This window comes from Puntigrus tetrazona, chromosome 4 (genome assembly GCF_018831695.1).
Source record: "Puntigrus tetrazona isolate hp1 chromosome 4, ASM1883169v1, whole genome shotgun sequence".
Lineage (NCBI taxonomy): Eukaryota > Metazoa > Chordata > Actinopteri > Cypriniformes > Cyprinidae > Puntigrus > Puntigrus tetrazona.
This window is the reverse complement of record NC_056702.1, coordinates 9,065,314-9,083,492: the sequence shown is the minus strand read 5'-3', so window position 1 is coordinate 9,083,492 and position 18,179 is coordinate 9,065,314. Positions and strand designations below refer to the sequence as shown.

The 18,179-nt window shown below is 37.4% G+C and overlaps 1 protein-coding gene and 1 long non-coding RNA gene across 16 annotated transcripts in view; one reads left to right on the top strand and one right to left on the bottom strand.

Annotated features, from left to right (window-relative positions):
* The first annotated feature begins 1,443 nt into the window (after positions 1–1,443).
* The window catches only part of mybpc1 (myosin binding protein C1), a 32,529-nt gene continuing 15,793 nt past the window's right edge, over positions 1,444–18,179 (top strand). For 3 of the 15 annotated variants that reach the window (XM_043236735.1, XM_043236734.1, XM_043236742.1), the window contains exons 1-14: positions 1,444–1,675; positions 7,619–7,636; positions 8,930–8,992; positions 10,200–10,451; positions 12,039–12,089; positions 12,652–12,693; positions 13,229–13,270; positions 14,210–14,320; positions 14,414–14,562; positions 14,647–14,764; positions 15,070–15,121; positions 15,834–15,890; positions 16,380–16,388; positions 17,848–18,011. In XM_043236735.1, the coding sequence (XP_043092670.1) occupies positions 1,654–1,675; positions 7,619–7,636; positions 8,930–8,992; positions 10,200–10,451; positions 12,039–12,089; positions 12,652–12,693; positions 13,229–13,270; positions 14,210–14,320; positions 14,414–14,562; positions 14,647–14,764; positions 15,070–15,121; positions 15,834–15,890; positions 16,380–16,388; positions 17,848–18,011 (1,150 nt within the window). In that variant the 5' untranslated portion in view covers positions 1,444–1,653. The remainder of the gene's footprint in view (positions 1,676–7,618; positions 7,637–8,929; positions 8,993–10,199; positions 10,452–12,038; positions 12,090–12,651; positions 12,694–13,228; positions 13,271–14,209; positions 14,321–14,413; positions 14,563–14,646; positions 14,765–15,069; positions 15,122–15,833; positions 15,891–16,379; positions 16,389–17,847; positions 18,012–18,179) is intronic. The other 12 variants (XM_043236737.1, XM_043236736.1, XM_043236741.1 and 9 more) reach the window with 10 other exon arrangements.
* On the bottom strand, positions 1,627–5,475 carry LOC122342713. The gene is made up of 3 exons (XR_006250634.1): positions 5,184–5,475; positions 2,357–2,510; positions 1,627–1,739 (listed from the first exon to the last, which is right to left on the bottom strand). It is a non-coding gene; the product is annotated as an uncharacterized LOC122342713 (long non-coding RNA).

The following is an 18,179-nucleotide window of genomic DNA, read 5'->3' as shown; positions in this document are numbered from 1 at the left end:
TATGTACTTATATTTACACAGCATATTATTTAAAATGTTTAATACATATATATTGCATTTTTTTATTATTTATTACTTTTTAATATATATTACATGTGACCCTGGACCACAAAAGTTGCATGATTATATTTGTAGTAATAGCTAACAATACAGTGCATGGGTCAAAATTATTTATAAAATTGTTTAGTTTTTTTTAAATCCAAAAATCCTTAGTTTATTAAGTAAGGATCATGTTCCAAGAAGATATTTTGGAAATTTCATGCAGTAATTATAGCAAAACTCAATTTGATTAATGGAGTGTCTATTTACACTAAGTGCAAATAGCCCACCTTATTGGCCATTTACACTAACTCCGCCCACCAACGTCTGATTGGGATGGTCATCATTACAAGAAGATAGTCGTCTAACATCGGTTCCAGTGGTGTACAAGCGTACGCCAATCGTCATTTGATGTATTTGACATGGGTTTGAATCTGCCTTCTGACAATATTTTTATCTCCCTTTTTAAATTTTGAATCACATCAGAAGAGCATTTATTTTCAATGAAAACTAAGGAAATAACCATTATTTAAAATAAATAATTGGGTATGGTTAGGCTAGGTGTAGGAAGGGCTTTGTTGTCCCAATAAGGGAGTCAACCATGACATCTATTTAATAATTTGAATTAAAATAAACATTTATACTCAATAAGCTGCATTCTGTTTTATAATGTACTTGCGGATAATTGCCACTTGTAATAAGTAGTATAAATAGCATGAAATTAGTGTAAGTAGAATCCATTGCTATTTGCCCATAAATGTAAATAGCATCTATGCTAAGAAAATATAATATTTTCACTTAGTGTAAATAGCATCTATCGCTGCCTTTTAGTAATATGCATTTTTGATTAGTAATATGCATTGAGAGAGACACCATATTTTTTGCACACCATATCTTCTCAGTCAATCTTAACAAACCATGCATCCATGGAAAGAATATGTATTACTTTCAGATGATGTATAAATCTCGATTTCAAAAATGTACCATTACAAGTGGTTTTGTTTTTGTAAATAATATAAGATATTACAGTTACTATAAATGATATACATATATGAATTGTATACATTTCTATACCTTTTTGCTATTACACTTACAGTATTTATTAGTTTGAACGAAGGGCCAAACGTTCAGAGTAAAAAAAAACCCGCAGAAGACTTTGGGATATATTCAAAGCGATGCCACCAACAGAAATATCTCCTTTTTTTCTGCAATGCAACGTTATCCAAAGCCTCTCTCTCTGTCTGACTCCAGCTGGTGAGGAGACAGGGCACAGCGAGCCACATCTAATCCCAGGACTTTAGGAGCGAAAGGGAGGGAGGTGTTAGGGATGTTTTTTGGGCTCTATTATCAAACACAGAGAGGAGTGGCTAGGATGAGAGCTATATAAACCCCATTTATTCATCACCCCCAGATCTGTTCCTTTCTCCTTCACGTTCCTGCGTTGCCCACATCCTAACTGACTTCCAAACTTTCTGGTGCAACTTTCCTCACCTCCGTTTCTCCATCATAACACCCCTTGGCTAAAGGACACCCCCTTGCCACACACTCTGAGCAGCCCAGACTCACCTCCGAACCCCTTCAACTGGTGCCTGGTCCACCGGAGAACGGCTCAACATGCCTGAGCCCACAAAGAAAGGTGAGAACCCACATTGTCCATCATTACGCCACAGATTATATATTCCGATGGGGAATCTGTTGATCTAGGAACAAAAGCGAGAGAAATGTTTAAGGATTTGAGCAAATTAAGATTAAGATATCAACACCGATATCACCTCAGCATTACTAACAAACTTGCTGATAACAAATTAGCAGCTCTGTTTTGCTGGTTTGTTTGATCTTTTTTCATCCTACTCATGTTTTTTAACTGAATAGGCATGAGAGACTAACCTTGCGGAGATTTCTCAACTGCTTACGGCAAGCATACACAGTACACCGCCGCATAGTAGAAAGAAAGCAAAAAAAAAAAATGCAGAAAATTGTGTATTTTTAGTTGCATGCGATGAAATTGTCCGTTTATACACCTTTAAGGACAACGCGTGTTAGGTCAAGGTGCTTGGTAGAAGCAGAAGCAGGCGAAGAAGCTTGCATCATCCCTACAGTCACAAGGACAGAATGACTCAAGCAGACATAAAAAGCTCAGGGATGAGCCACTTTGAAATTCACATTGTGCTTGATGATGAGGTGATCCGGGCAACTTTATAAAAAGCAACTATTGTCATGCCCGTTGCTATGATGGATGGTGCACAGTCAAGGTGATTAGGAGCGCAGAGTCAGCTGAGCTACACAGGATTGTGGTTATGGAATGGTGCTGACTTACCCGGCGCTGGGTTTCAAGTCATAGAGACCAGCTTTACTGTGGTGCCAGAGGCATTTCTGATGGATGATGCAATGCTGATGGCCTGGTGGAGATGCTACGACTTCAGATGGATAAATATTTCAGGGGTGATGATATAGAGATCAGCTTCCACTGCCTAATGGATGGATGGAGAAGTATGAGGATGCGCTCTCTGACTTACATTGCATCATTATCATTATTATTAAATGGATAAGACTGGCTTTCATTTATTGGATAGAAAGCAGATGTCTCATATGCACGATCCCAACAGCTCTGAGATTTCATTATTCGTGACATTTAAATTTTATTTTTGGTCAGGCTATGGCTTTCCTATGAGGATGACTCATATTTTAATATCGGCCTCTAAACATATCCACACTGGAAGGGATCCGTCCACTTCTGGACAATGGGGATTATGATGCAGAATGTGGGGGATTTGGGAGATTGATGTTATGGAAGCTATTTTGATGATACTCATAAACATGGTCATAAACAGGCAGGTGGCGCGATCCATTTCGGTACAGGGTTTGCAGATGCGCCCTACACCCGTCGCAAATGCCATCCGGTTGATCGTGATGATTTTTGTGGGTTGAAAAATGAACGACAAGATGCATATGGTGACTGGAACCATCTGTCTATTAAGAAAACATACATAAAATATTTCTATTACTCATTTTTGTTGTCTTGTTATCCAGTGAATACGTCTAACCATTTTGAAGGGATTAGTTCACCTAAAAATGATATGATGTTGTTGCAAACATGTATGAGTTCTGAAGAATACTGGAATCAAATCAGCTTTTGGTGCTCACTGACTTCCATTGTATGGACAAAAATTTTTTTAAAAAGAAAACACACACATATATATATTTTTTTAAAATAAAAAGACTAAATAACATATAGATATAACTATATATATATATATATATATATATATATATATATATATATATATATATATATATATATATATATATTATATTTCATATTGGTCTTTTAAACAACATAGATTTACCTGGAAACTAAAATGAATAAGACACCAAGGTTTCATTTGGCAGAAATTTTAAGCAGAAATCCTATGAAATTCATCAAGACTCATGTTTAAACCAAAACAATATTAACATTTGTGCCAATGTGGTGAAAGAAAAGTCATTCATTAAAAACGTATTCTCTGAAACCAAACCATTTTCCTTCTCAAGCACCTTTCCCTCATTTGAATGTTTTTAACAAGACAACATTCGTGCAAAACTTTGCACTTTCAATTAAGACAATGATTTTGCGGCGCAACCAATCTTTTTTTAATAACGAACAATTGGCTACTCTGAAAGATGAAAACATAGTTCGATGATAAGTCAACTGTAATATTCAATTACGACGGATTCCATATACAGTAGATGCCTTCCATAAATAACCTTGAGAGAGAGTATTAGACTTTGTGACCATGTCTGTTTGGAAAAAAAAAAGATTGTTCTCATAAATTTGGGGGAACAGCTGATGGGGCGGCTGGGGTTGCCGTGGAGCGTTGACTCCAGGCTTTAAAAGGCTGGATGAGGGATGAACAGGGCTGGACCCCGGGGAACTGGATTCCAGACCCCTGGAATAGTTCAGAATGAGCAGACTTTTAATCCCCATTGCTCTCTCTCTCTCTCTCTCATCTCTCTGTTACTCCTATCTTTCATCCAGTGACTTTATGTCTCTATCACGCTGAGAATCCTGAGCCCTTGTTTGTCTGAACTTTGATCTCCGCGATAAATAATATCAAAGGATGGAGGTTACGACCTATATCCACATAGGCCAGCATCGCAAATAGCGTGCCCCTCAGGAAAACAACAATGCAAGGAAACAAACTTTTGATCTACCAACTCATTGAAAGTTTATCTCTGGATAATTAGCTGGCCTTTGAGTACCGACTTGCAGATAAGGTCAAAGGTGTCTTGTGCAATCCCAGCCTGCATTACGAGGGATGGCCAAAATTGACTTCCAGTGTCCAAAATTAACTTTTCACCAGCTAATGGGGTGTGAATGGAGCAAATTTAGCTCCATTCACAAACCATTATAAATGAATACATGCATTTATCATTATGCATATAAAATAAGCTTTGTATATATATTTAGTTATAAAGCTATTATAGTGGCTTTAATGCAATGAATATTACGCTAACATGTTGAAACGGTAGTTCGGAGAAAATAACATTTCACGTATCCTGCAAAACATTTTTCCTACGTTTTAATTGCTGATGGTCTGTATGTCAACCGTTTCAATTATGCACGTCAGTTACTTTAACTCTCATGTATTGTGTTGCGGTACGTTATACGGTTACAAGCCAACTGGCAGCTTTTACTCGACTGAGTGTTCATTTTGGAGTCTGCGCATTTCACTCTCACTTTTTCTCAGTCAAAGTATCGTTCCTTCATGTCAGATCGTTCATAAATCAACACTAAGAGAAATAACACATCCAAGCTGTCATCTTCTCTTTGATGCCTGTTGTTCTCAGCGCCAGCAAAATTAGCACGACTTCCACGTATCCGCGCTCTCACACAATTTTTTGCCAGGCTTTGCGAACCCATTATGACTCTTTTTAGTAGGCTTGTTGGTCTTGACGATAATAAAACAGCTGCGGTGCCGACAAAAAGCATGTAACTGAAAATGCTAAATAACTGAGGTTTAAATACTATCTATATTAAGCTTCGGTTAGTAACGACCATTGGTGGGTAGGGGGTCAACATGAGCCCGTCTGTCCTCACGGCAGCAGTAGGGACAGCTGAACATACCTGCATACTGTTGTGCAGCGCTCTGAGGGTAAAACAATACCTTTCAAAATGGTCGTTATTGCTGGATGAGCCAGGGGGATCTCGAAACGGGCAGCATGCCACACCAGACATGCTCAAGCGTGACATAAATGGATCTTTAATCGGTGGAAGGACCCACGTCATTGCCATATCTGGGCTTTGGGATCCAAAAGACGCCATCTGAGGGGTGGCATCACACACAAGACAAAAAGAGAGAGAGATAAAATAAGATTAGGTTTCTAAAAAGACTAATTAACATGTAAACACATCTCCATTTTATAGCATTAATTATTTTCTTTCATCATCATCCACAAAACAGAAAAAGGTGGTGCTTTTTCACACGACACTGAGTCAAAAACAAAGCCGAAATAAGATTAGGTGTCTTAAAAGACTTTACATTTATTTGAATTGTTTTTTTTATTATGACATGCACTGGATAAAAAAAAAAAGATTAAAAAAATAAGCTAAAATAATTATATTAATTAAAAGTTAGCAATCAACATGTATAATAATAATCATTATTTTTTATAATAAATGTTTTCAATTTTAGTTTATCAAATTTCTGCTTTCAGGTGAGGGGATTGGCTATTAAAAAAATAATAATTTACATTGCAGAAGGATCCTTGAATTGAATTGCCAAAAATCTCATAAATTCAAACAATTTGATTTATTATCATTATAAAATATAATGCATTTTTCAGGAGTTTTCATACTCCATATGGCAATGAAGACATTAGACAGGATGAAGCTCAAGAACAGAGGCAATACTGAGCAGTAGAAAAAGCCCAGTGAAGGAGAGACGAAGGGACAGAGACAGCAAACAAAACGAGGGAGCTGAAAGCTGAGAGATGTCAAAAATATCAAGAGGCTAAACAAGGAGAAGCGCACAGGTGTTCGCGCCGGCCCTCCTCACATGCGCTCCTGACAGCAGGGGGCAGGAATGAAGCGATCGCGCTCCGAACGCTTCACAGAGATCCTTTTGTGCCACGATCAGCCTAAGCTGGCATCCTCACAGAATTCACAGCAGCCCGTGCCAAGGCAACAGGAGCGGCTTGTCGAGACAAAGCGGCTGACATTTACATCATGTAAAGCGGAGAGGATGGTTTGTTGCTCTGTAAGAGACCTAACGGAGCTCTCAGTAATGGGCCGACTTCGCCAAAAGTCTCACACGCTTCTCTTAAACCTCCATAGAAGGTAAAAAGTCAATAAATCAGGTATACAGACATAAATACAGATTATTTGGTGCCTGCAGTACGTGATGGGGAATGTTTATAGCTGAGTTGATAATGAAATGTCTGACTTTGGGTGCAGATTTCTGATCACTGTTTGAAATATAGTCGAATCTCCGATGGAAACGCGTGTGAAATTGCAGGAGATGCATCACAAAAAATTAAAAATGGGGCTGGTAAGATTTAAAAAAAAAAGTTTTTAAAAGTCTCTTATGCTTACCGAAGCTTATTTGATCAAAAATACAGTAAAAACTAATCTTGTGCAATATTAAAATAGCATATCTATATGAACATATTTTAAAATGTAATTTATTCGTGTGACAGTGACTTACTCCAGTCTTAATTGGGATGCTTCAGAAATTAATCTAACATGCTGATTTGATTATTATAAATGTTAAAACAGCTGTGCCGCTTAATATATTAGGGGGCGGGGTTATTCGATGAATAGACAGTTAATAAATAAATAAATAGTTTGTAAATGGCTTTACTGTCATTTGATCAGTTTAATGCATCCCTTGCTAAATAGAATTAATTTCTTAAAAAACAACAACAACAGCTTTTGAATGGTGCAGATCCGAGAAGCAGGATACTCCGAATCCTCAATCAAACGCTCACTGAGAAAAACACATCGAATTTTTCAATCCTATAGTATTATGTGTTCAGGTTTAACATCGGGGCTTTCTATGTAAAATCAAAGATGAGATTTATTTAAAGCTTTGCCCTCTATAAAAAGAGTCAGGTGCCAGTCATGTGTCCACGCTGTGGAGATCTATAAATACAACAGCTGTTTTATTTCAGAACTGTCACGCTCAGGAATGCATGCACTCATTGATCTTGTTAGGCTTTTGTTTAACACCTCTAATCACATCAGGGTCTGTAAGAGCACTTTCATCATGCTCCGCTGGGTTTACTGTAACGCTGTGTCAACATGTGCCTCTTTAAACGGTTTACTATATGTCTAGACATGTGCACCGCAACTAACATAACACCGCTCACTGACTCCCAGTTAAATAAACCCTGAATGCTTTAAAGACAGAAAAAGCTGCACTTATCGTTCTTTAAACAAACGACTGTATGCAGTGGCCTACAAAGGTATTCAGAGTTAAAATGCCATTACATTAGATGACATAATATTAAACCAAGCGGCATATAAAGAAAGACAATTTGAGAGCCTCCTTAACTAATATGAAGGAAACTTCATGTAGCTGTTTTTCTTTTTTCCTGACAGATGATGGCCAACCTGAAGGTGAGTGGCGAATTTCTTCAGATGAGCTTGTTTTGCCTCATCCTGGATCAGTTTTCATCAGTGAATGGACAATGTTAATTGAGATTCACTGGTTTGCGAGGGGGAATAAAATAAAAATCTCTAAATGTGGTACGATGAAAAATAAATAGCATTTATTTACAGCCAGTTACTAAAGCATTTCACAATAACTATTATTTTAGTGATAAAACATTAATTAGCAATAAAACTCTATATGTATATATATATATATATATATATATATATATATATATATATATATATATATATACTCTATATATATGCTAAAACGTTCAATTTTCGCTCTCATTTAAGCCAGATGATTTTTTTGTTAAATAGGGCTCCTAAGTTTCTAAGCATCTATTCGTTTATTCTTATCATATCATATCAACATGAAGAGCACACAAGATGGCGCCATGTAGCGGCTCTAGTTTTCTTTTGAAACGAATCGTAACTTAATGTTAACGCTCTGATCATCGGAACTTTAAATAAAGCGACGTAAGGGGCACGCTTGAAACATACAGTCAAACCAAGCACCTTTGTGTTGTTCGACGTGATAAACCCATGCAAACAACCTGAACCCGTTGCGAAATCTGCATGGAGCAATCTGTTGCCCTTTCGCGAATTTTTTCGCGCAAATTCTGTCCATAATACAAAAAAAAAAAAATGTGTTCAAACATGGTAAGCACAAACGTGTCCAGATGAACATCACTGTTATTTCATGTATCAGCCAGATGGTCCGAATCCCTGTATTCCTTCCAGCTGGTCATGGGTTGTTGATTCAGATGACATTTATACTAAGGCCCGTGCTAACGGCGCGCTGATAATATATACAGAATTCTCATATCAGGTGCTAGAAGGATTTTTAGCTTTGAAGCCATTACGTTTCTGGCTCGTTCCAGTACTCTCTATCACATGGATAGCATTTGGACACATTCGGTATTTGATACTAGCTCTGTCTACAGCCAGTGATAGGAAGAAACCCTATATAAATAACTGACATATACAAAAAACGTTGAACGATGACCATTTCACGCTTCAGAGATCACTTTCTTTCAATGTTTTGGGGAGTTCTCCATTTTCTTATGTCCTGACAGCCCCACTGTACGTGTGTGTGATAACATATATCTGTATATAAATGTATATGTGTCTGTGAGTGAGTATATCGTGTCGTCTCCCGTCCTTCAGCATATATGTGCGTCTGTATGTGTTGCTGACGCTTCATGCTTTGAAAGAGGCACTTGCATTCCTCCGCTATGTCTATCACATACTCAGAAAATGTTGCCCCAGACTCTGGTGACGCCCCATCTGAGAATTCGGTTGAGATGGCCCCCAAAGGTAGGTGTTTAACCACGTGTTTCCCCTCCCTTTGGTTTCTTTCGCTTCTCGGTGTCACCCACGACACTCTTACCTCACGTGTGTGAGAGTGTTTGTGTTTGTTCCACCAAATTCTTACCTTGCGATCGCAACAGTTCAGGTAAATCAGCACACGAACTATACGTGTGTAAACTACACTACACACACTCACCTTAACCCAAACCGGCGCCAGTACTAATATATATTCTTCTTTATGGATGGTAGGGTTTTCGTGCAAATGCACAGAAGTATATGGAGAAGTTTGATGTGAAGGTATAGTATATGAAAAGAAGCAAAGGACACCCACAGAAAGACACGTGTGCAGGCATCAACTGTTTTCCAGTCCCGCTGACTGTGGTTATGTACAAAAACATGAAGTTTCAAACATTTAAATGTATAATATTTATGCTAATATTATATATTTTACTTTAAAGTATATTTTAAATAAATATACAATTAGCACGTATATAAACCTTTTGTGCAAGAGAAAAATAAATTTGAAAGATATTTCAATGTACAGTATTTAATAAAAAATATGTAAATACATATTTTAATAAGAAAAACACATAATACGATATATACAAATTATATTATATTGTATTATAGTATATATGTTTATTATTAAAATACGTATTTGAATTAAATATGTGCAGGAGAATAATTCATTCTCATAATTGACTCTGAAGAACTGTGAAATGTATTTATCAATATATAAATATTTTAATATGTTTTTTATTATATTGTATATTTTTATTATTAATGTATGAATATATTCTATACATAATCCATATGCAATTTATGCATGAGAATAATTAATTCTCATTATTTATTAGGTGTTGAGTACAAATATGCAGATCAATAAATACATATTATTGGAAATAAATAATTAATAATACATTTTTAATTCTCCACAAGTAGATGCTTGCAGACCCTGTTGTACTTCGCTTCTTTTGGGATTTACGACAGATGTACAGTGACTAGACCTGTTTTGGACACTTGACCAAATTCAGATTGACTTTTAAATGAAAGCTAAATAGACATTTATACCAAACCAGCAGTATTTGCAATGCACATATTTGACCAGTTCAGTCACTCTACATCTGTGCGAGTGTGTGCATGCGTAAGCAGTTGAGATGAAGGTGGCTTCCTGAAGTCTTGCTGCTCTAGCCTGGCTGTGTTTGCTGTACAGAGGCTAAAGCGGCAACCAAAGACACAGAGGCCGTAGTGACTGTCACAGAAGCAGAGGCGACCCCTCAGCCGCAGCCTGTAGTAATTGTGGTGACTGAACTAGAGCCAGTAGAGGGTGAGGTCACAGAGCCACAGCCAATAGTGACAGAGCCTGTAGAGAACGGGCACAGTGAACCTGAGCCGACACAGGCTAAGAAGCATGCCGAGGTGACTGAGGTAAAAGAAGAGGATTCTGGCACATCAAAAAGTCCCGGTGAGTATTGCAAGGGGCAAAACCCTAGTAACAACTTGTCGGTGTTGGGGAATCTGCTTTGAAACTAAGCTACAACCGACCAAAAAAGCGCCAACTTATATTATGACGTGACGACTTGTGTTACAGGATATGTGGCATTCAGTGGCATGAATGCAGTCACACATGCAGTCTGGTCAGCTAGCCTCGTAGGCACTCTTTATAGCCCACAGGAAAAAAAAAAATCACTCTGTTTGATTTATAAGCTTGTACTTTAATTTAGGTCCCCACTGTGAAACAAATCTCCAAAAGTCCAAGTCCCCAACAGAATATATATCAACCTGCAGACACTCAATAATTTCTACAATATTAAATATTGTAGAAATGCAGTTTGCTTTCAGACATTTTTTTGCATGTAAAAACAAGAAGGTTGTAAGAGGAGATAAGATCGGTGGTATTTATCTGGTCACTTGACCCTAATATGCGATGCACATGACCTTATTATTTTTTTTGCATATTAACATATTTACAATAAAATTACAGCTGGAAAAAACAACCGAAGTACTGTTAAATTGCCAAACAAATGTACTATGTTGCTACTTTCTCCCCAACACTGCAAGTTGCATTCAATTTACGTCAAACACGTGTGGAGCCAAAACTTTAACAATCACTCACATCAAAGCAATCATTAACAACCAGTATTTTCCATCATATTTGGTTCTGTTGAACCCTTCAGGAACGCTCAACTTGTCTAACCGTCTAATTCCCCTGATCTGATCTACAGATCTTTAATGTTCCCACCAGATCTCTTCAAAGGAAATGTTCGTTTATAATGCAAATGCTACCTTCAATTCCACTTTTGTGGTCTTTAAAACTCTGTACTGGCAGTGTTTTTAAGATATCTGGCATGTGCGTGATGTACAGTAAATCCCACAGCAACTCCAAAAGAGTAAGAAAGGTCCACTGAGATGTCGTAATCTAGTCTATTTGTATTTGTGTCCACTAACATCTGACTCAGCACCTTCAATGAAGAAGTCTCCTAACACAAAAGCTTCCCTATAAAAGGTATTGTATGACGACGGAGGACAGAGAAGTATATGAGTCGGTGTGTGTTTTGTGCGGAGACGTGTGTGTGTGTGTATGTGCTTTGCGTTTTTTCTCGGAAGCTTTAATAATGCGGCAAATTCAGGCCTCATCGCTGAACCTCTTCCTGTAGCAAAACAACGAACCTTCTTCTGCAATAATTAAAGCTTAGCTTTCCTCTGTGTACTGCAAAATGCTCATGGGTTTCACCGGCAAGCCAGAATATAACCTCACACTTCCTTCCATCCACATGTGTGCTGCTTCACGAGATAAGCTTGTGGTTGTATGCATACCGCTTCTGTCTCGCAAAACACACTCTTTACACGCAGCCACAAAAAAAAAAGTCACGCGCCATTCCTGCCATGCTTGTCCGAAACAGCGTCAAACATTCCCAGCTTTCCATCTTTTAAGTGTAAGCGGGGGCCATGTTGAATTAAAAGTTCATGTGCGCATGCTGTGTTTGGTCTACGGCTGGAAATGGAGTTCAGTGATAGGTTGGTGTATGTGTCAATCACACCTTTATTTCAGATAAAGATGATGATGTCACCGCCAGCACTCCATCACCTCCACCTCCAGCAGGTTGGTAACCATGACGACCCATCCTCATCCAATCACTGTGTACACTTCTTTACTAATGTTGTTGCTATAAAAACGAAGCTTTTGTAATTCGAAAGGCAAATACTTTAGGACAATTTAAGGATAAAGATTGAACTAAAAATTAATATTTACGCACAGGAACATATGCTGCAAAAACACATGCACTTCATGTTTGTGATTTTTGCTTGATTCCTACAAGCATTTGCACCCTTTATATGATATGCGCTCATATCTATATAAAGGAAGGGATGCAGAAGACATCTGATGTGTATATAGTGTTTATACACGTAATGCTTGTACAGAAATGCATAATTCACGTTTTTGCATATAATACAATGTATTGTAAATTTAAAGGAAAAATGTGCCAAATTAAGTCAAACGGAAGAAATAAAGAAAAAATAGATATTAGTTTTAAAAAGTCAAATTATTCAGAATTTTATTCAAATCGAACTTTTCAGCATTAAATTGTTTTAGGTCAACAAACAGCCCTTCACTTGGCTAAAACAGATACTCATAATAAATAATATTTTGTTTTCTTTCACAGAGGATGGCAGCACTCCCAAGAAACTTTCTATTGACCTTCCTAGTAAGAGTCTTTCACTAATTAACGCCCCTATTACTTTCTACCCAGAGATATGTTTATTTTTAGATAATACGCAAATATTAATTTGAGCAAACAGGTTGAGGATTAATACAGTTATTTACGGTAGAGCCTTGCCCTTTGAATTTACATTTACCTCCAGTGTAACACTCTCCAACACAAAAAAAAAAATCTTTATTTCACCGTAAAGTCATTTTAAAACTTTATAATAGTTGAATAGTTGTTAGAAGATTTATTTCTCATATTTCAATCATTTTAAGGAAAGACTTTATATTTTGAGTGATTAAAAATGAGGTTGTATGTAAATATACAAATATATACAGCGTTTCCTGAAAAGACGCGACCATTGTGTCATATTTCCATAAACAGAGTGCCATTAACAATCTGGTCCTGCTTTCTATTCATGTTTTATACGTGGAATTGTGTGCCATTGTGTGTTACAGAGTGTTTGTTGGCCGCAATGGACTTTACAGTAATATTTCTTATAATATGCTGTAAATTTCTCTCTGTCTCTGTTTAGATGATAGCGACCCTGAGTCAACCAGGGGGAGAAAAGACTCAGGTAATTTTATAACTACTGTAGATGCATTAACTGATCCCTAGAAGCCAGAAACACAGGCTGCATTACACTTTCAGAAAAAAAGGTACAAAAGCTCTCGCCGGGGCGATACCTTTTCAAATGGTACACTTTTGCACCTATTAGGTTCAAATATGTACACTTTAAGTACTAATGTACCTTTAAGCTACCGAAATAGGCTCTTTAGTACAAACATGTATCTTTTGAAAAGGGGCTGCACCAGTGAAAGCTTTTGTGCCTTTATTTCTGAGAGTGTAGGAATATGTTTAGAGATAAGACGCTTTCTAATTTTCCCACAATGGACAGCCAAATGATACCGGGACATGGGTACATTTGGCCAGAGCGGTGTAATAATCCCAAACCCCATCTTGAAAGAAACTTGGGGGCTTTTGGAGATCATCTGCCTTTTCACACTCCATGGGAAAATGAATGGCACAGGTCATGGTATTATTTGGTAAAGATTTAATCTCATCATTGATCATTGACTAAAAACATCTGTGAAATCTCACTGAGCAATCTGAATATCTTCTGAAGTGATTTTGCTACACAATGCATATTTACATATGTTAACCGATTCTCTCTTTTCCCTCTTAAAGGTCATTGTTCAGTGTCTTTATGCTTTCCGTGTTGCTTTGTGGCAGCAATGTGTGATGACGATGTGTCGCTGTGTGTTTGTTGATTACTTGTGTGTGTGTGTGTGTGTCAGTTAAGGCTATATGGATTTCAAATATTTTATAATAACTTTCATTACGAAATAGGATGCATATCAATGTTTTTAAATATAGAGATATTACCATTTGACTGTGCACTAACTACTGTAATTACCTATTAGGTAGCGTAATATGCCAATGAGGATTACAGTTATTACAAAGTTGCCACAAATGTATGAGTGCGGTAAGTATGTTCTTTCTCCTAATCGGTCAGTGTGGTCTCTGGGGGACGGACAGCCTCCCGAGGAGATCGACAAACAGATTGAGACTCCGCCGCTCTCAACTCTGTTGATTGAAAAACCTCAGAGTGGTTCCATCAATGTAGGTCAGTATTTGCAGCTTTTATCTCAGGCTATTACGCACATGCTTTAGATCTCGCAGCGCTTATTTAACAAAGCCACGTACTGTTGTTTGAAAGGTGGAGACATCACCTTCATTGCTAAGGTGGAGGCCAAAGACTTACTTCGTAAACCAACCATCAAGTGGTTCAAGGGCAAGTGGATGGATCTGGCTAGCAAGACTGGGAAGCATCTGCAGCTTAAAGAATCTTTCGATCGCTTCAGCAAGGTGATCGGACAAAAACAATTGCGAAGAAGCATGACCTTTTCTATACTTCTAGTAATACTTGCCGTTGGTTCCCCTCTGATGTAGATTCACACCTTTGAGATGCACATTATAAAGGCGAAGGAGAACTATGCGGGGAATTACAGATGCGAGGTCACCTACAAAGACAAATTTGACAGCTGCTCTTTTGACCTGGAGGTCAAAGGTTTGTTTTCTGAATCAGCACGACAGGCACAATAAAGGATGCCGATACTACCGTTCAAAAGTATGATTTTAAATGAAATTGATCAAAAGTGACAGTGGAGACTTAAAGCTTTTGCATCATATAAATAAATTAGGTTACAAATACAGTTTTTTACTGTTTTACTATTTTATAATCAAATACATGCAGCCTTGGTGAGCATAAGAGACAAAAACCTTTAAAAAAAAAAAAAAACGGTAGTGTACATTTGAATCCCTTTACTGTGTTTAATTTTTTTTCGATTTCTATTTCTGCTTTTTTCCCCCCAGAAGTCTCGGATGGTTCTCAAAACATTGACATCCGCTCAGCTTTCAAAAGAAGGTAAAGGAGAAACATACTGAAATGTATAGCAATGCTCAAAAAAAAGGCTAAAATTGTGTTTTTAGTGATAAAATCTAGAATAATAATAATGATAAATTCTGGGTATTTTCAAGTATTTAATTATTGTTTTATAGAAATTATGTTACAATGTCATTCAGAATAAAAAGTAAACTTTAACATTTACTTTCGGTAGAAATATTGCATTAAAATGCCAGAAGATGAATGTTTACTCAATCCAACCAGGACTTCTGTTCCAGTAATCCTTAACAAACCGATGTACATAAACATGGTTTGTTGAAGGACTGGGTTACCAGAAAGTTCTCAGTTAACCATTTTGTCAAAAATATTTACCACCAAATCCCCCCGTCGACCAAACCAATGTGTTGAACTGTTCAAAGGCCAACGCTTGCACTGGGAACTTCCACCCCAACAATGTATCAGAAAGCAACGCAAAACATCCAAGCTCATACTGTTCTCCCGAAGTACCGTTGAGAGAATCAGTCATGAGACCACTAGGAGTTTGTGCACAAATCAGTTCGCCCACCGCCAGTGTTTTTCGCGCCGTGAAGCGAAAGGTTCTTGTGTACACCTCAATCCTACATTCGTTTGGATGCAGAGATTGCAGGCTCTTGCGTTGTTCTTTTAGCATTGTTTGATTCTGATGTTTGTGACTTTTCTGATTGACTTTCCATTAATCTCTTGTGAACAACAGCAGTGAAGGCCAAGACGATGCAGGCGAGCTTGACTTTAGTGGGCTTCTCAAACATAGGTGAGAACTCCAGCCTGGTCCCCTAATGGGACCTATTCTTATTTTTTTGCCTTTTTTCATCTTAAACCCTGACAGGGGTGTCTTTTTCATCATATTTGATTTTACACTGTTGTTAAACACCAACAGTATCTTTTTGCACTTTTAAAACAATACTTTCTTCATGTTATTTATTTCAACAAGGCAACTACTTTTCCCTTAAAATGTGGAAAACAATATTTGTGTGCCATTATTATTCTTATTCTTATTATTTGGCATATAAATGAGACTGCATAAATGCAAACAAGTGTATTGTGTTGCCGCATAAATGACATACTGGATTCACACACAGTATCTTATTTTTTGAGTTTTGCCTTTTAGAAGCATCTTTTTTTCATGAGGTTTTTCTTTGTTGTCAGCTAATATCAGAAGTTAAACTCCTTCATGATGGAACAAAAGCAAAGTTAGAAAATTATCTTGGCTTGTCTCTTTTTTTCTTCCCTACGCTTTCAGACAAGGCAGGTTAGTATCATAGGTAATTAATCGATTAGACGTTATCACTGGTAAGTAATATAATCCTTTAGCTTCCCAAGCATGACCTGAACAGGAACTGTATAAGCAAGAGTGTTGGCCTACTGTAGTCCGGTAACACTTTATTTAAAGACAGCGTTCATAAAAGATTCAGCAACGCTCAGAAATGATGGAAACAACCCTGATGGAAAGGGAATGTTTTCCACTCACTTATGAGTTGTTGATGGAGCACTTCTACATGAAGCTGTGAAATAGTGTTATCACTACTTTTGTTAATGGAATCTTGATTTATACTCAAGAAACAAGGTACACAACTGCAACCGCAAACTTTCGGTGTTCTTAATACATGCCTGAACAACTACAGATTTGAAACACACATTAAAACGTGAAAATAATAACGATACCTCCAGACATTCAGGGAAATGTCTGTGAAAGGAGAGAGCTGAATGACAAAAACGGATGACGACTAATTTAACCGTCTCACACCCTGATCATTAACGACTGTGATCATGTATAACAACAACATTCACTCCTAATAACGAACCTTGACTTCTAACCCTAATATAAAAGAAAACAACCACAACTACATGTGCTTAGATATGACTCTTGCAAAGAGATGGGTACAGTTACAGGTACAGAGTCAACAGAACACTATTAATGAAAGAAGAATTGTAATTAAGGCTGTCGATCAAATCTATCTATCTATCTATCTATCTATCTATCTATCTATCTATCTATGTAGCTATCTATCTATCTATGTAGCTAGCTAGCTAGCTAGCTATCTTGGCTATCTAGCTATCTTCTGCACTCTCTTAAATATAATTCTGTAGCCTACTCTCCACTTGTTTTTGATCTGTTTACATCTTTCTGCCTCATTGAACACTTTAAAACACACTTTCGAGACCTGCGCTTTTGAGACCTGTACCTGTAAGTTAATTTTACATTGACAGCCCTAATTATATTATCTTCCTAATATAAATGACATTATAATACAAATGTCACACTTCTCTTTTAGTAATGATTTTAGTCTGTTGATCCATCACGAGCACGATCATGTGTTAACCACATGATAACACAACGTTCTTCCCTTTTTACTGACCTTATCCTTTCCAGTCATAGCAAAATTAAAAAAACAGTAGTACTGTAGTCCCCAGTCATAAACACAGAACCATCCCTTACTCGATCATGTCAACCTCAATAGCTAAAAACAGTGAGGCATCTCTCCCTGTAACAGGTTACCGTAACAAAGGCAGGTTATCCAGCCCATCTCTTTGTGTGACATGTCTTGAGGAACTAGAAATAAAGAAGGCAGTAGTGGAACATTCATCATTCTCTTCTCATATTAAAGCCTATGAACAGTCCTACATAGCCATCTGGGTCCTCAACACATGTTGAAGAGCCCTAGCCATGACCTCTGACCTCTTACTGTCTTACTGCTCTGTGATGTCAGGGAGCACAAGCAAGAGGAAGTTCCTGAGGTGGATGTGTGGGAGATTTTGAAAAACGCCCGGCCTGATGAATATGAGAAGATTGCTTTTACGTATGGCATCACCGATCTTAGAGGCCTGCTGAAAAGACTGAAGAAAACCAAAAAGGAAGAGAAAAAGAGTGAAGGTGCTGATTTAAACTCTATTAGATGTTTAGTTTGCTTGATAAATGTGCAGCATTCAACACTGTTAATCGTCAGCACTGAAAGTCTGAAAGTCACTCTCAGGCCATGATAGGATGTAGAGTTTTTTGTCTTTATCATAGCAGATTTGGAGAAATTTTGCAACACGTGGC